Here is a 16660-nt window from a genome sequence, read left to right as displayed (position 1 = left end):
TAGGTGTTTCTTTTTGTTTTAAAAATAACAAGAAATTTGCAATATTTTCAATTTGTTGTATTATTTACAGATTAAACCATTAAAGGAGCAGTATTCCTTAAAGGGGAACTTTAGTGTCAGGGTAAGTACAAAGAATGATGTGTACTTACCTTTACATTATTCCTTTGGTAACTGGACTAAGTGCCAGAATTACATGTACTTATTCCTACAATGATTATTTAATGTAGGATTAAGGACAGGATGCAGACTTACCTTAACATGGATCATCTTCCATTGGGATAAGTGCAATGCTCTGCATTTATACCAATAACATGTACACCAATGCATTTTGTTTTGCAGTATATTTGCAACTGCAGAGTTGCTCTTAGAAGCCTTGTGTATAACTCTTGTCTTAGAATGGATACGCTGTGACATATCATTAAATATTATGCTCACAGGTTCCCCACAAGTTGTCTCATTGTGAGGTTGTCAACCATAGACCAAGTCTGTCCACAGAGAGTTCCCTCAGGTTTTCAGTAGATTCTCAGTCACAGATATAGACGGTGCGAGATACAGAATGAAGGTTGTCTGCCATCCTTCCAGTGGGAGCTCAGAAAGGCAGAGAAATACAAGAACCATTGAAGAAAGAATGCACATCATGTCAAAAACCATTGTTGCAGTCCCCTTACTCAGTTATGACCTTCCCTGCTCTAATCAGTATGATAAGGTTGCTATGCATTTGTCATGTGAAGATGTTTGGCATGGTAGATTTTAAATTCGAGCTTACCTACATGTATAAAAATGAATTTTAAAAAATGAAATATTAAGTGTGCAGGTAACCTGAAGATAAATAAAAATGAACAAATAACATCTGTTTTTTTTAAATGAAAATCAAAAGGAGATGTAACATCTTTATTTGACTACTATGAGATAAAATAATTCAGGTTTAGAAGGATGTTTGATGTGGAAAACCACCCTTAACTTCCATTTGCTCATCATTTGTCGATTTTAAACACTGTATTGAAATCTCTCCGTTGTCTGAATTGCTGCTATTTCAGTTCTCATGTTGCGGCTGTACAGGTTATTGGTTAGGCCAGTGTTGGAATACTGTGTGCAATTCTGGTCTCCTTCCTATCTGAAAGATGTTGTGAAACTTGAAAGGGTTCTGAAAAGATTTACAAGGATGTTGCCGGGGTTGGAGGATTTGAGTTATAGGGCGAGGCTGAACAGGCTGGGGCTGTTTTCCCTGGAGCGTCGGAGGCTGAGGGGTGACCTTATAGAGGTTTACAAAATCATGAGGGGCATGGATAGGATAAATAGACAAAGTCTTTTCCCTGCGGTCGAGGAGTCCAGAACTAGAGGGCGTAGGTTTAGGGTGAGAGGGGAAAGATATAAAAGAGACCTAAGGGTCAACTTTTTCACACAGAGGGTGGTATGTGTTTGGACTGAGCTGCCAGAGGAAGTGGTGGAGGCTGGTACAATTGCAGCATTTAAGAGGCATTTGGATGGGTATATGAATAGGAAGGGTTTGGAGGGAAATGGGCCAGGTGCTGGCAGGTGGGACTAGGTTGGGTTGGGATACATGGACGGGTTGGACCGAATGGTCTGCTTCCATGCTGTACATCTCTGACTCTATAACTCTCCATCCAGGGGCTGAGAGGAACTCAGCCAAACCACAGCATCCCTGGTGAAGCCCTCCATTTTAGAATTAACCCTCTCAATTTCTCTGCCATGCTACTTTCCTCACCTTCAGAAGCCTTCTGGACCCCTACCTTCTCATCTCTATTCTCTTTCAGTTTATCTAAGTTCTCCCTTTTCCTGCCAGTTCCCTCCAAGCCTTTTGCAAAGCAATGGAATGATTAAACACAATTAACATGGGCTTTTTATTGCTTTATTAGAAAGCCAATTTATAATCTAAAATATATATTGCATCACCCCTGGCAATGTGTTCTTCACAGATGTGATAGGTTAGTTCACAAGTAGCAGTGTATAACACTGTGTATAGCTCTCTAGGGTATAACACTTCCTCATGAGGAGAAATATTGATCACGTCTTGCTGATACTGATTTAACCGATGCTGTGTATAGATATTTTAAAACAATACATTTGTCTAAAACATTTTCATTTCAAAATCAAGGTGGACAGTACACATCAGACTGCATAAGCTACTTCTTGCTTAGGTTCACAACATTTGGTTTCCTCAAAAGTTAAATGTTCTACTCCAGGTATTGCTGGAATATTGGAACAGGAGTGGTTTGTTCAGTACTTGGGTCTATTCTGTCATTTAACAACCATAATGGATTCTGACCTAACCTGCTATGATTCCACATAACTTTGCTATTAGCAAATAAAAATCCTTCAGTTTTTGCTTTGAAATCTCAATTGATCAAGCTCCCTTTCAAGGGAGAGCGTTTGGGATTTCTGTTAGATCTAGTCGCTAGATGCAACATTGTCTTCTGTTGTCATGGTACATTTCCAGTGCTTTGACTTGTCTCAGTTACTTTTTTTAAATTTTACAATGTCAGCTGCACGAATGGTTGAGTGGGCATAAGGACTACTCAGTGCAACAATGAGCTGTTTGGAGCAGGATATCCCAGGTTTGAGTTCCAATCTATTCTGAGTTAAGTGGGATTTAAACAGTTTCAATAAAGACACTGTGTTGGCATTGAGGATTTCTAAGTAAGTTAAATTATAACTAGATTCAACAAGTCTTGACAAATTTCTGTAACTTAGTCTCAGAAAGACACCTTTTATTCAAGTGTGATTATGCGGTCGAAGTATGTTATAGGGCATAATGGGATCCAAATTGTGAAACTGCAATAGCTGGACTGCATTAACTTCTAATTTCTCATATTAGTACCTTGAAAACTGAAGATTTAAATACAGATTTACTTCTTTGGGGAGCCATCAGACCCCTGTACTGTAAATGAATTTGTGGTACATAGAAACACATGATTACACACTTCCAATGTATTTAATTGTTCCTGCTAACCATTGTATTAAGTTGTCTGTGTAAGATCATCTATTAGGTGAAGGTGTATGCTATAGGTCTTAGTCTGAGTCAGCCTCCAACAGGGCATTTTACCTGATGAGGCAATGTTTATCTTATCTCCTGTAACATTAGGGTGGCACAGTGGTTCAGTGGTTCACACTGCTGCCGCTCAGCACCAGGGACCAGATTTAATTCCACCCTCGGGTGACTGTATGTGTGGAGTTTGCAGTTTCTCTCCTTCGAGTGCTCTGATTTCCTCCCATAGTCTAAAGATGCCCAGGTTAGATGTATTGGCCATGCTAAATTGCCCATAGTGTTCAGGAGTTGTAGGCTCGGTAGATTAGCCAAGGGAAATGCAGGGATGGGGTGGATCTGGGTGGAGTATTCTTTGGAGGGGCCTGCTGTGGATTCGATGGGTCAAATGGCATCCACATATAAGGATTGTATGATTGTCGAAGAAACTGGACGTGGGTATTTTGCTTTGAAGATTACTATCTATAATGTACATTCTTCAGGCAAGTAAGTGTAAGGTCTAATATTAAACTACTTGTTTATACCAGAGGAGGATGCATCCAGTATAGTGTGATGCTTGGTGTAAACTGGAGTATGAGATTTTTTTTAGCCTCAGGTCACATGCTAGTCATGTGCAGTGATGATATCATGAGCATGGTTCGAAAAGATATACTGACATCCTGTTAGTGAGACCCCACATGCCAGGTCCCTGACAATAAGAACACATTCATTTTTGGCTTGTTTCCATTGTTAAATTGATGCAGGATAGGATCACTTTGCCTGAAAGGCATGGCTCAAAAGTGTATTTGAAACAGACTCGAAGCTTCCTCTAAACATTTGGTGTGAACAGAGACATCTTTCTGCCTTCCACTAATGATTCCCAGATATTGACATTGCCCAACTGGTCAGTCCAGAAAAGCGGAGAGAAGAGAAGGGGTGAATCAATGAGAACTGATAATAATTCTCAGGATTAATGAGACCAGAAGGAGCACTGGCCTTTCTTCCTAGTACCCCATGACAGAATTTTATAAAATATTGCATTGGTGGTGGCAAATCTGCACTTGGAGAAGTTGAACAGATCAAGCCCAGTGCGTGATTTACACAGTTAAGCCCAATTTCAAGATTCAAGAGCAGCTTCTTCCCTGCTATTACTAGACTTTTGAATGGGCGTCTCAAATGTTAATTCTGATCTTGCTCCCTGCACCTTCCCAGTGTCTGTAACGTTGCATTCTGCACACTGTTCTGCTACCCTGATGCACTTTGTATGGTACGATCTGCCAGTACAATACACAAAACGACACTTTTCACTGTAATTCGGTACATGTGACATCAAGAAATCTATCAATCAATTTCAGGAAAGGGTTCTTAAACAGACATATATCATCTCAATCTCATTGCACTGCATTTGCACCCTATTGCCTATTTAAGGTGCCTGTCAGATGTGTGTGAACATTATACCGGAGAGTAGGGAATAGCTGTCATTTAAATGCCCTTGAGATGAGGATACTGAACCACTAAATTACTCTGGTTTTTTTCCCCATAGTTTACATGGAAAATTGGTGTAGCAGGGACCGATATTTTACCCTCATCTACCTCAGGCCCTGCTGTTGAGGAAGCATTCGTCTCATCACTTTTATACTGGTACCTAAAGGCACTTGCTGTCTAAACCACTGTACACCCTCCTGACCTTTTGGAAAAGTTAAACTGCAACCATTTTGCTGTAACTATGATTATATGTTTAGATTGGGAATCAGTTTAGCTCAGTTGACTGGATCATTGGTTTACAGAGTAGTGTAATGCCAACACCTTAGGTTCAAATCCCATCACCTGTTTGAGGTTACCATGAAGGACTCTCCTTCTCAACCTCTTCCTTCACCTGAGGCTTGGTGGCCCTCAGATTAAGTCACCATCAGTTGCTTCTCTCTCTAATGAGAGAGCAGCCCCTATGGTCTGGTAAGACAGTGGCGACACAACATGTTTAGACTAAGATAAAATCTTGGAGAGATAGTACCATTTCAGCTGAATGGTCATAACTAAGAACAACAAGGTAACTTTACATGAGGTATAATTAAGCTTAATGAGAATAGGGTCTGTATTTGGGTGTGACAAATTCCCTTCAGAATTACACTGTGTAAAATTAGAATGACTGTTTGGGTTCTGTACGTCAGTGGAACTTGACAAGGAGGACATTTCATCTCCGATGTACAAAATATTTGTGTGTCTTCTTTGACATTTACATACAACTGATGTTAATATTGTTTTATTACTATCAAAATCATCATTTAATTTCTTGCTCTGAATTCTCCAATAGGAACCACAACTGGACGAAAGGGATGTAAGACGGTTCCAGTTGAAGATTGCTGAACTAAATGCTGTGATTCGAAAGCTAGAGGACCGAAACACACTGTTAGCAGATGAGAGGAACGAACTGGTAAATGCAATAACTTGTGCCCCACTTTAGTGAATGAGTAAGCCACGCGAGTAATTAATGCTGTACCAAACTAGTTTGTTTTTGACTGGGAAAAGACAAATATAAAATTTTCCACTTCCAGGCAGAATGTGAAATATTTGAAAGAAATACCCTGAAGAATTTGTCTGCTGCCTTTAGCAAAATGAATGATTGGCTGTTAAAAACGGGCTGTGATAATGCTAATGAACTTATTGTGCTGTTGACAACATTTTGCTGAAACTTATCACAGGTGACTATGGATTATTTTTGCAGTTGAAACGTGTCCGTGAGACAGAGAGCCAGTTAAAACCACTCGTAGAGAAGAACAAGCGCTTGACTAAGAAGAATGAGGACATCATGCAGTCTGTACAGAGGATGGAAGATAAGTTAAAAAAGCTGACCAGAGAAAATGCAGAAATGGTACAAGATACAGTTGAAATGTTATGTATATTAAAATTCAGGGCATAACTTACAGCACAGCAAGTAGACTTGGAATTAACACATAAGTTTCTGACAAGGTAACAGTGAGATGACTGGCACTTGCTGTTATTTACACCTAAGTCTTACAGCAATAACAGGCAAGGGGTAGACATGCAATTACATGTTGAAATCCAAAGGTTTCTGTCCAAAGTGCTCCACTGCTGTTTTGCAAAAATGGCATCTTGCTGTCGACAACATATTAAAATACACAAAACATTGTGAGATAGCGGTATTTTGCATGTTAGATACATATTAAGCTCACCACATAAAATTGTCTTGTCCACTTCTGTGTACGTATCCTTTTAATGATATTTTAGAAGTTAATTACTGCCGGCCAGCCTTTCCAGTTGGAAATTACCCATTGAATGTGGAGTCCCATTCCATTAGGTTTGAATTGTTATAGATTTTAAAAATGTAAAATGTAAGACTGAGAAGAAATCTCTCAATTCAATCAATCTTTCCTCCTCTTTTCTGATCTTTACATTCCTAATGTGAAGTTGAATTCCTCTATTCTAACTTGACTTCCATCTCAGTCTTTGCACTGTTAATTCCACAAATGTATCAATGGGTTTTGTTGGGAGCACTTTGTTCAAGGCCTCTGAAATAGTGGACGACAAGGTGTGAGTCCTGAGTCAGAGCGTCTGGTCCTTCATCAAGTGAATGCAGGGGAAATGGAATGATGCGTCTCATTTGTAGTTAAAAAGCAATCTTTACCTTATTAAGACTGTGACAAGCAAAACAAAAAACACGTAGAATCCGGTGGCTCATCATTTTGAGCACTCTGCATTTGAAAATAAAGTGTAACTTCATTTAGGAAGTACATTCTATCAAAATTGTTTTATTGTCAAATGTCTTGTTTACTTAATTCCAAAGTCTACATGATGTAACTGGGAAAAAGTATAATGTGCTAGCAGAAGGCATGGATGAGTTGGACCAAAGGGTTTGTTTCCATGCTGTATGATTCTATGACTGTAAGTGCTGGTCTCTCCTCTTATATATGTTAACATTGTAGGGATTTTCATACAGGGTACTTTTAGTCATTTGCTATTGCAGAATTTGAGTATGTATCATGCATTGAGATTTACATGTTGAGTTAGGCAGCAAAAAAGTTTGTGATTCATGAAGATTTTATTGTCAAACATCAATCTCCACCTTTTCTTGCTGGATCTTTTCTCCAGAAGCTAACACCCCACTGGGGAAGAACTTAGCTCTTTTTGTTTGTTTTGTTTTATATCTGGAAATGCTATCATACACAGCTGAATGGCTTTTCCCACTAGTAAAACACCCATGGCAATTTTCACCCATTAACCACCATCACCACTTAACCACATTTCTTTTCATTTAATCAAACTATATACAGTGCTCAACAGGACAATGATAACTTAGCTCTTTTTTTATATATTCAGAAGTGCTGTCGCACACAACAGAACAGTTTTTACTCCCACCATCAAATCCAAGTCAACATAGCTCTTTAGTTTTTATAGAGAATTTAGGGTTTTTTAAAATCTCTTGACTGTTTTAATCCATAAATGCTATTACTCACAACTGAAAGAATGCTTAACCTTTTTAAAAAACATATTTTCTAATTAATCTATTCTAATCAATTCAGTGATGTTATTATACATCTCTGGAGCAGGTAGGATTTGAACCCAGATCCTAGCCTAGAGATAGGGACACTACTATTGAGCCACTAGAACCCTTAGAACTTAGCCCTTAAATGCAATGCCCAATGATCAACATTTTGCTCTCCATCAATTCTAGGGTGTCGTTTGTTTGAACCTTAAAGCTATCTGCATTTCTAACTCTGATAGCATATTGCTAAAAGGAGACGCAATTTGGTGAAGCTTCTTGTTTTGCAATCATCAGGTCATTCAGGATATTAGCAATGTTAATGGAAACAATATTTTATATTGTATGAGAGAAGAGCACTGCTTCGTTGGCAAATGGACTCAGATTAGTAAAAATGTTACCGTTGAGAATGCACTAGTTAGACGATGACTGATGGATAACTGCCAAGATTTATTTAATGTTCAGTGAAGCAAGTTGGTCAAGGGATTGCCCTGAGGAATGAACTAGAGAATGGCTGTCACCTGTGTTGTTAATTTGAAGTAGGCACAAAATCTGTACATGTTCCGCAAAGTTCGGGGCCTTGTATTCTTTCAAGCTTTCATGAGATGTGAATGTCACTGGCAAAGTAAACATTTATTGTGTATCCCTAACTGTCCTGGAAAAGGTTATGATGAATTGTTTTCTTGAACCGTAGCAGACCTTGGGGTATAGGAACAGTCACAATGCTGTTAGGAAGGGAGTCAACAGGATTTTGATTCAGTGACAGTGAAAGAGCAGTGATGTAATTTTAAGTTGTGATGATGTGTGGTTTGAAGGAAAACTTGCATGTAATGGTTTTTCCATCCCACTGTTGACCTTATCCTTCTATGTAGTAGAGATTGTGGGTTTGGCAGGTGCTTGCAGAGTAGTCTTGGTAAGTCACAGTAATGAAGTTTGCAGATGGTACACCCTACTGCCATGTTTCAGTGCTGAAGGCAGTAGATAGAATGTCAATCAAGTGGGCTACTTTGTCCTGAATGGTATCAAGCTTCTTGAGTGTTGTTGGGGCTGCATTCATCCAGGCAAATTGGGGAGTATTCCATCATACTCCTTACTTGTCTGTTTTGAATGGTGGAAAGGCTTTGGGGAGTCAGGAGATGAATTAATTGCTGAAGAATTCCTAGCTCTCGTATCCACAGTGTTTATATGGCTAGTCCAGTTAAATGTTTGGTCAATGGTAAACACCCAAATATTAATAGTGGAGTATACAACAATATTAATTCCACTGAATGTCAAAGGACAATGATCAGACAGTCTCTTACTGGAGATGGTTACTGCCTCCACAAATGTTTCTTGTGACTCATCATCTCAAACCTGGATGATGTCTAAGTCTTCCTACATTTGAACATGGATTGCTTCAGTATCTGAGGTGTCATGAATAGTGTTGAACATTGTGCAGTCATCATCAAATATCCCTACTTCCAGCCTTATGATAGAAGAACCGTCATTGAGAAGCAGCTGAAGTTGTCTGGGTCAATGACAGTATCCTGAGGAACCCCTACAGAGATGTCCTGAAGCTCAGGTGATTCATCTCCAACTATCACAGCTATCTTTCTTTGTATCAGGTCTGGCTCCAACTAGCAAATAGTTTCCCCCGATTCCAATTGACTCCAGGTTAGCTTGGAACACCTTGAGGCCATTCATAGTTGAATATTGCTTTAATACTAATGGTAGTCATTCTAGTTTCACGACTGGATTTGAGCTGTTTTGTCCATGTTTGGATTAAGACTGTAATTAATTCAGGAGCAAGTAATCCTGCTGCCACACAAGCTGATCATCAGTTATGCCATTTGCAAATTCTCTTTGACTTCACTGTAGATGATCTATTCCATCACTTTGCTGATGATGGAGTGTAAACTACTTGGAGGAGAAAGTGAGGACTGCAGATGCTGGAGGTCAGAACTGAAAATGTGTTGCTGGAAAAGCGCAGTAGGTCAGGCAGCATCCAAGGAACAGGAGAATCGATGTTTCGGGCATAAGCCCTTCTTCAGGAAGGGCTTATGCCTGAAACGTCGATTCTCCTGTTCCTTGGATGCTGCCTGACCTGCAGCGCTTTTCCAGCAACACATTTTCAGCTGTAGACTACTTGGACAATAATTGACCAAGGTGCAATTGTCCTGGTTTTTGAGCACAAAACCTATCTGGGTAATTTTCCACAATGTCGGATAGATGATAGTGTTGTAACTGTAGTGTTACTTTGGCTATAGGCACAGCTAATTCTGGAGAACAAGTCTTCAGTGACCCTGTCAGAATGTTGTCAGGGGTCATAGCGTTTGTGGTATTGACCGGCTTCAGCAGTTTTTTGATATCATGTAGAGAGAATTAATGTGGTTGAAGACTGGCATCTGGTTGAAACTGGGGACTTCAAGAGGAGGCTGAGGTGGATCATCCACGTGGCACTTCTGACTGAAGATGGATGTAAATTCTTCAGCCTTGTATTTTGCACTGGTGTGCTGTACCTAGTATTAAATTGTTGATATTTGTGGAGCTTCCAATTAGTTGTTTAGCTGTCCACCAACTTTCACAACTTGATGTGGCAGGTCTGCAAAGCTTAGGTTTGATCGGTAATAGGATGACTTAGCACTGTGGATTATACTAATATATGTAGCTCACAGTAGGCATATATGGACCACTTTGCAAGCCTGACTGACCACCTTAAATTGGTGTAATTCTGTTAGTTGCCATGAATTCTCCGTGGCAGCACATCTACCAATCAAAGTTCAGTTGCCAACAATGAGCACTCTCTTGTCGTACATTATAAATGCTTCCTTTTCTGTTGTTATTCTTGCAAATGTCCTGATGAGTGGAAGATGCAAAGTTCGTCATACTTTGTCTTGTTTCAGTAATACAAGGGTGTACTTTATGTTAGCATTAATGTTTGCCTACTTTTAAGCATAGGGAGGATAGAGACAGTTTTGTTATCTGGATAGTTTAATATACTCCTGTTAACCTCAAAGGAGTCCTGTTAACTATCAGGAGTCCTAACAAAACTTGAGTCATTGGGATTCAGGGGAAAAACTCTCTGTGGTTGAAATCATACCTTGCGCAAAATAAGGGAGTTGTGGTTGTTAGAGGTGAATCATCTAACTGTTGCTGTTAAGCACTAAATACATGGTTTGTTTGTCAGAAAGAGAAGTTAGCTTCACAAGGACAGCTGAGGCGTCATACTTCACTGAATGATCTGAACCAAACACAAGACGAGCAAGAAATAGAGTTCTTGCGACTCCAAGTTGTTGAGCAACAACACATTATTGATGATTTAACAATGGTGAGTCATTTTAATATTGCTCTTGTCCTTACACATATAAATTTCAGTTGTTGTTGGTTACCATGAATGGAACATTTACTAGCTGTATTAGTATTGTAATCAAAGATCATTTAATTTCTCAATTAAAATTCTCCCTCCATTAAAAAGATTGTTGGCAAACATTGGTGCCTACTAAAGCTATGAGTGTGATTTCTTCACTGAAGAGTGCAATATATGACAACATAAAGTGGTTTTCACAAGGCATTATTTCAAAGGCACTAGGGTAAATTAAGAGACTATCAAGTGCACTAACGTTGTGAGGTATGTACCCAGTTCTAGGAGCCACCTTAGATGTTTGCGTAGGCTGGGATCTTCCAGGGGCCTGAGCGATGTGGGCTATGGCGATATCCATAGGCATTGGCATCCAACATGCGCCAGCCTTTTAAGGATGATCATGACACATCTCTGATCCACTTACATTTCACTTCTCCACTTCAATGCTTCACCTTGGCTGCACCAACATCTCTTACTGAAAGGCTATTGCAAGCATACTGTGTGCTCAGGGACATGCATCCAGCTCACAAACAAGACCAGACTGCAACCCCAGGCTCTTTGTTTGTGATCATCGTGCTGTCTGACTGTGAGGTGCTCCCAACATCCCTGCCTTCCATTGCCTTGCCTTTTTGCACTTTATCCCCTCAGCCCGCGATGCCAGGCTCACAGTGCTGTTGTATTGCCTTGCCATTTAACACAGCCACAGAGACAGAAAATGTTTCATTGTTGGTGGCCTTATTCAGCCAGTTCAAGAAAGATAGCTTTGCCTCAGAGGGTTCCAGCACAGTAAGTCTGTATACCTGTCCAGGGGCTTGAATATTGTGAGTCAGCAGCTGGGAGTGGCCAGAGTCAGGATGCTTTTCACATCAGTGGTGAGGAACCAAATGTCATTATCTGCCCTGCCTTTTCCTGCCCTTTATGGGCTCTTTTCCTCCAGGCATGAGGGAGAGAAAGGCAGTTATTAAGGGAGGTGAAAGTTAACAGCTGTTACATTTTGTGCATGTGAGGTGTGGGGAGGTGTCCCAAGTGAGTGAATAGACAGCGTGGGAGGCATGCAGAGCTTAGTAGTGCAGGGGGTTGGGGGTGGGGAGGGGGTGGAAGTTGTGGTGGTGGTAGTGGTTGGGTGAGAGTGTGTGAGGAAGATATTGCAGGCAATCGTGATCGAGCTTGAACCTTGCAGGGAACTGGGTTGCAGTAGGGGAGCTGGAGTGAGTGTGAGGTATAAGAGAGAAAATGGTCCCGCCTATGCTCATGGAGCAGAGAAGGAATTGGCTTTCTTCCTCCGGTGCTGTTTATCTCTCCTGACCTGCCCCGGATAGCAAGCTTGGACCAGGCTGACATGATATGGGGTCGTTAACTCCTCTGCTGGTCCTGAGGAAAGAGGAAGTTCCACCTATGGAGCACCCCCTCAACAGGACCTCCGGGTGCCTGCCCACAAAGCAGACATTTAATTTCCCTTGTCTACCACGTCCTGGGCAAATATGAGGAAGCAGACTGATAGTGCTTGTGTGGGTGCAGAGCTGTCTTCTAAAGGCAAGGCCATGCCAGACTTGCTGGTCCGTTCAAGAATATCGCAGTAGTGGCAGGTTGTTCTAGGAAAAGCATATGGTACGAAGGGGCTGAAATTGAATGAGAAGTACATCATAGAGGTACTGTAGGTGGTCAATGAGGCACGTTTAGTAAGACAGGTTAGAAATTTCACCAGGCCTTTTAAAAAAAACTCAGTGAAAGTGGCACTTACCAAAAAGCTGTACCATTCAGCTGAGTTTCTGCGATGTAAATTCAGTCTGAAAGACAAATTCAAATGAAGCAAAGTCTCGATTTTTGTTCCACCACAAAACAGATTCCATACCTTTAGTCAGGCTTATACAGAATAAAATTAAATCATTTCCATGTTTTGCAGGAAATATTATGTTCAGTCTTTAATGTGTTTATTAGTAATGTGTTTAAGTTCTGTCAAAAACTTGGACTAGATCAGATCCCCTCAAAATATTTTAAGAAGGTAGCCTAGACCCTAACTTTTTCCTTATTTTTAAAGCAAACCTGAAGTGCCTGTTTCAGATGCAATGTGACTTATCAAACTGCACAATGTTAAGCAAAACACAATTTACTTAATTGCTGTAGTTAAAATACAACAAAAGAAAAAGGAATTTAGAATAACTTAACTCTGTTGGAAACTTAACAGAATAATAGATAAGGAAACTATTACTAATTAACTGTTCCAATATAGGAACCTCCCATAAACACACCCCTTGGCAAAAAAAAGGAAGATTCAGACATAGATTCTCACATGCAGTTCTCCAATCCAGGAGAAAACAACATCTAATGAAAATTCAGAGAGAGTAGCAGCCAGGTGACATTTACTGAAGCTTCCAACTCTGTTGAGACATCAATAGCTTCAGATACCAGTGAAAAACTGAAACCCAGAAATCCTGATCTGTCAGCGCTGGCTACACCCATTTGGGCTGTTAAACAAAACCCAAGACCTCTCAGGAGCCTTTACTCAACTGGTCTTACCCAGCCAGCTCAGCACCTCTCGTTCAGTCTCTCTCATAAAATAAACCAGGACAAAACAACCTCTTAAAGTTACAGCATCGTAAAACTACTGCTATTGTCTTGTTCACTTGGGGCATTTTGGTATTTTCATTTGAAAAAACACATATTTTGAAGTTTTCTGGGGAAAGCGATTGGCATATGACTAATGATAGGATAACTCAACAAGTCTAAGCATGATAGCAAATGAAATAAAATCAGAAAATGCTGAAAACATTCAGCAGGTCAGGAAATATCTGTGGGGAGAGTGAAACTGGTCGATAATCTTTAATGTAAAACATAAAGTTAGATATTTCTATTCCAAGTGTAGATTGAACTTACAGTTCAGAGTACAGTAAAACATCAGCACTAAAAGATAAGTGTGTACTCAAGAGTATAATTGTCCTAAGACATCATAGATGTTATAGAATGAAAAATGTGAATTACAAACCAATATCTATTTTATTAATGTCTCATGCTTGAAATATGATGAGATTGACTTACCCTGATAGATTATTACTGATATTTATTATTGTATTTTTGGTTGATTGAGTCAGTCATGTAAAAGTTGGATTTTGTAACTCACTATTCCTTGCTCGCTGCAGGAGAGGGAGAGATTATTACGTTCTAAGAAACAGAAAAGAAGAAGCACAAAACCTCACAAGGTAAAGTGACAAGTATATATTATTCATGGAGTTACAATTTGTGGGAAATTGAAGTGCCTGCTAATTATTCCTCAAGTGACGAGTGAGTGCAGTTGCTGATTGATTTAAGATATTTGCTTAGGTTTAAAATTGTTTCAAAATTTCTGTCTGTATTACTGCACATTATTTAGAGAGAAGACTTTTCGGTCAATAACTTAATAGAGTTTGGTTTAAAAGAATGCTGGACTACTTAATGTATTGTAACCAAATGAAAATTGTATTTGGCGATGAAGAAATGATTGATAGAGTCATAGAGATATACAGGATGAAAACAAACCCTTCAGTCCAACTCATCCATGCCGACCAGATATCTTAAATTAATCTAGTCCCATTTGCCAGGCTTTAGCCCATATGCTTCTAAACCCTTCCTCTTCATATACCCATCCAGATACCTTTTAGATGTTGTAATTGTACCGCCTCCACCACTTCCTCGGGCAGCTCATTTCATACAGGCACAACTCTCTGCATGAAAACATTGCCCCTTAGGTCCCTTGTAAATCTCTCACCTTAAACCTATGCCTTCTAGATTTTGACTCCACTACCCTGGGGAAAAGGCCTTGGGTATTCACCCAATCCATGCCCCTCATGATTTTATAAACTTCTATAATGTCAGCCCTCAGCCTCGTGTTCCAAGGAAAACAGCCCCAGCCTATTCAGCCTCTCCCTACAGCTCAAGTCCTCCAACCCTGGCAACATCTTTTCACAATATCCTTCCTACAGCAGGGACACCAGAAGTGAATGCAATATTCCAAAAGTAGCCTAACCAATGTCCTGTATAGCCACAACATGACCCTCTAATTCTTATACTGAAAATGTGTTGCTGGAAAAGCACAGCAGGTCAGGCAGTATCCAGGGAACAGGAGAATCGACGTTTCGGGCATAAGTCCTTCTTCAGGCTTATGCCCGAAACGTCGATTCTCCTGTTCCCTGGATGCTGCCTGACCTGCTGCGCTTATCCAGCAACACATTTTCAGCTCTGATCTCCAGCATCTGCAGACCTCACTTTCTCCTCTAACTCTTATACTCAATGCACTGCTCAATAAAGGCAAAGATACCAAACGTCTTCTTCACTATCCTATCATCCTGGGGCTCCACTTCCAAATGAACTATGAACCTGCACTCCCAAGGTCTCTTCATTCAGCAACACTTCTCAGAACCTGATCTGTCATTTTCTTGACTTCCCAAGAGCAGGTATTTGGTGATTATTCACCAACCCGAGATAAAATACCATAGCTTTTTAATATGGAAGAGATTAGGTACAGGATCAAACCCTGTGATGTTAGCATTAATCTGTTCAGTTTGAATTGTCAGAACTAACTGCTCCTAACCAGATGATTTGTATTACTGTAAATAAGACTCTACCTTTGCGTTGAATATAATTACATGTTTTAGTTCAATCCTGTTGGTATAAGTGGATAAATACTGGAATGGTTCAAATGCGTCACAATTGTATTTGATGTGCAGTGTTTCTGTACAGATTCCTATAACCTCATCATAATTTTTAACAAATCTAACAGGTTGGGATAAGAGTAATGGTTAGGCACAATCAGGCTGCAGTTTGATATCAGAATGGCCTCTATTCCTTGCGTCAGGGTTCTGTGTTACAGCAGGAAGTTCTTAATCTCCATTGAGCTTTCAAAAAAACTCGAGTTTGTCTTTGAAAAAATATGAGAGCTATTGTCTTGCTGAGACTGAACAAGACAAGTTCCCTCTTAGTTATACAGATTTCTTGTGTAGTGTTTCGGGGAATGGTTTTCCCTTCACCTTCTGTTTTGCAGTGGGCCTATATGGGATACACGGCGTTTCCTCTGCAGTGTTATATATCTCCAAGCTGTTTCCTGGTGAGTGCTGAAACAGAAAACATATCATGGGGGCATTCACAAATTCTCAGATCTCCATGTCTGCAACTTTCTGCTGGGAGTGATGGGTGTGTTAAATATATTGCACACCAATTTACCATTAAGGAATAGTTGGTTACTTTCTAAAGAAGTTAAGGGGTTTTATATTTAAAAAGCTGTATTTTTAGATTACTTACAGTGTGGAAACAGGCCCTTCGGCCCAACAAGTCCACACCGACCCGCTGAAGCGCAACCCACCCAGACCCATTCCGCTAGATTTACCCCTTCACCTAACACTACAGGCAGTTTAGCCTGGCCAATTCACCTAACCTGCACATTTTTGGATTGTGGGAGGAAACCAGAGCAAACCCACGCAGACACGGGGAGAATATGCAAACTCCACACAGGGAGTCTCCTGAGGCGGGAATTGAACCCAGGTCTCTGGTGCTGTGAGGCAGGAGTGCTAACCACTGTGCTGCCCAAGACAGTTGAATGCTCTGGGATTCATGGGTAATTGGTGAGACTGGGCAAGATAAAATGGATACTTTTATTTTGCTTACGTTGAGGCAAGTACTGCAACGAGAAAGTAAAGAATCCTCAATGGAGGATTACATGACCATGTTTTCGAGAAAGACTCACAGGAGTATGTAAAGTAGCACAAGATAATTTTAAAATTTCACTATGACAGAATGGGTAAAGGAACATGCTATGTCTATAGTATTTCACACAAGAGAGAAAGTCTTGATATTATTGCCTTTGTAGGGT

At 40.2% G+C, this 16660-nt stretch overlaps 1 protein-coding gene across 1 annotated transcript in view; it reads left to right on the top strand.

Moving 5' to 3' along the window:
• Nucleotides 1–16660, top strand: part of LOC122539414 (janus kinase and microtubule-interacting protein 1-like) — a 419997-nt gene that overhangs the window by 283071 nt on the left and 120266 nt on the right. The window contains 5 exon segments of the mRNA XM_087980036.1: nucleotides 71–121; nucleotides 5295–5414; nucleotides 5706–5852; nucleotides 10648–10788; nucleotides 13959–14018. Of these exon segments, the coding sequence (XP_087836162.1) occupies nucleotides 71–121; nucleotides 5295–5414; nucleotides 5706–5852; nucleotides 10648–10788; nucleotides 13959–14018 (519 nt within the window).

Source organism: Chiloscyllium plagiosum, unplaced genomic scaffold (genome assembly GCF_037043375.1).
Source record: "Chiloscyllium plagiosum isolate Xiang-an unplaced genomic scaffold, Cpla_swu_hap1 HiC_scaffold_36, whole genome shotgun sequence".
In the NCBI taxonomy this organism is placed as follows: Eukaryota; Metazoa; Chordata; class Chondrichthyes; order Orectolobiformes; family Hemiscylliidae; genus Chiloscyllium; species Chiloscyllium plagiosum.
This window is presented reverse-complemented; position numbering and strand designations above follow the sequence as displayed.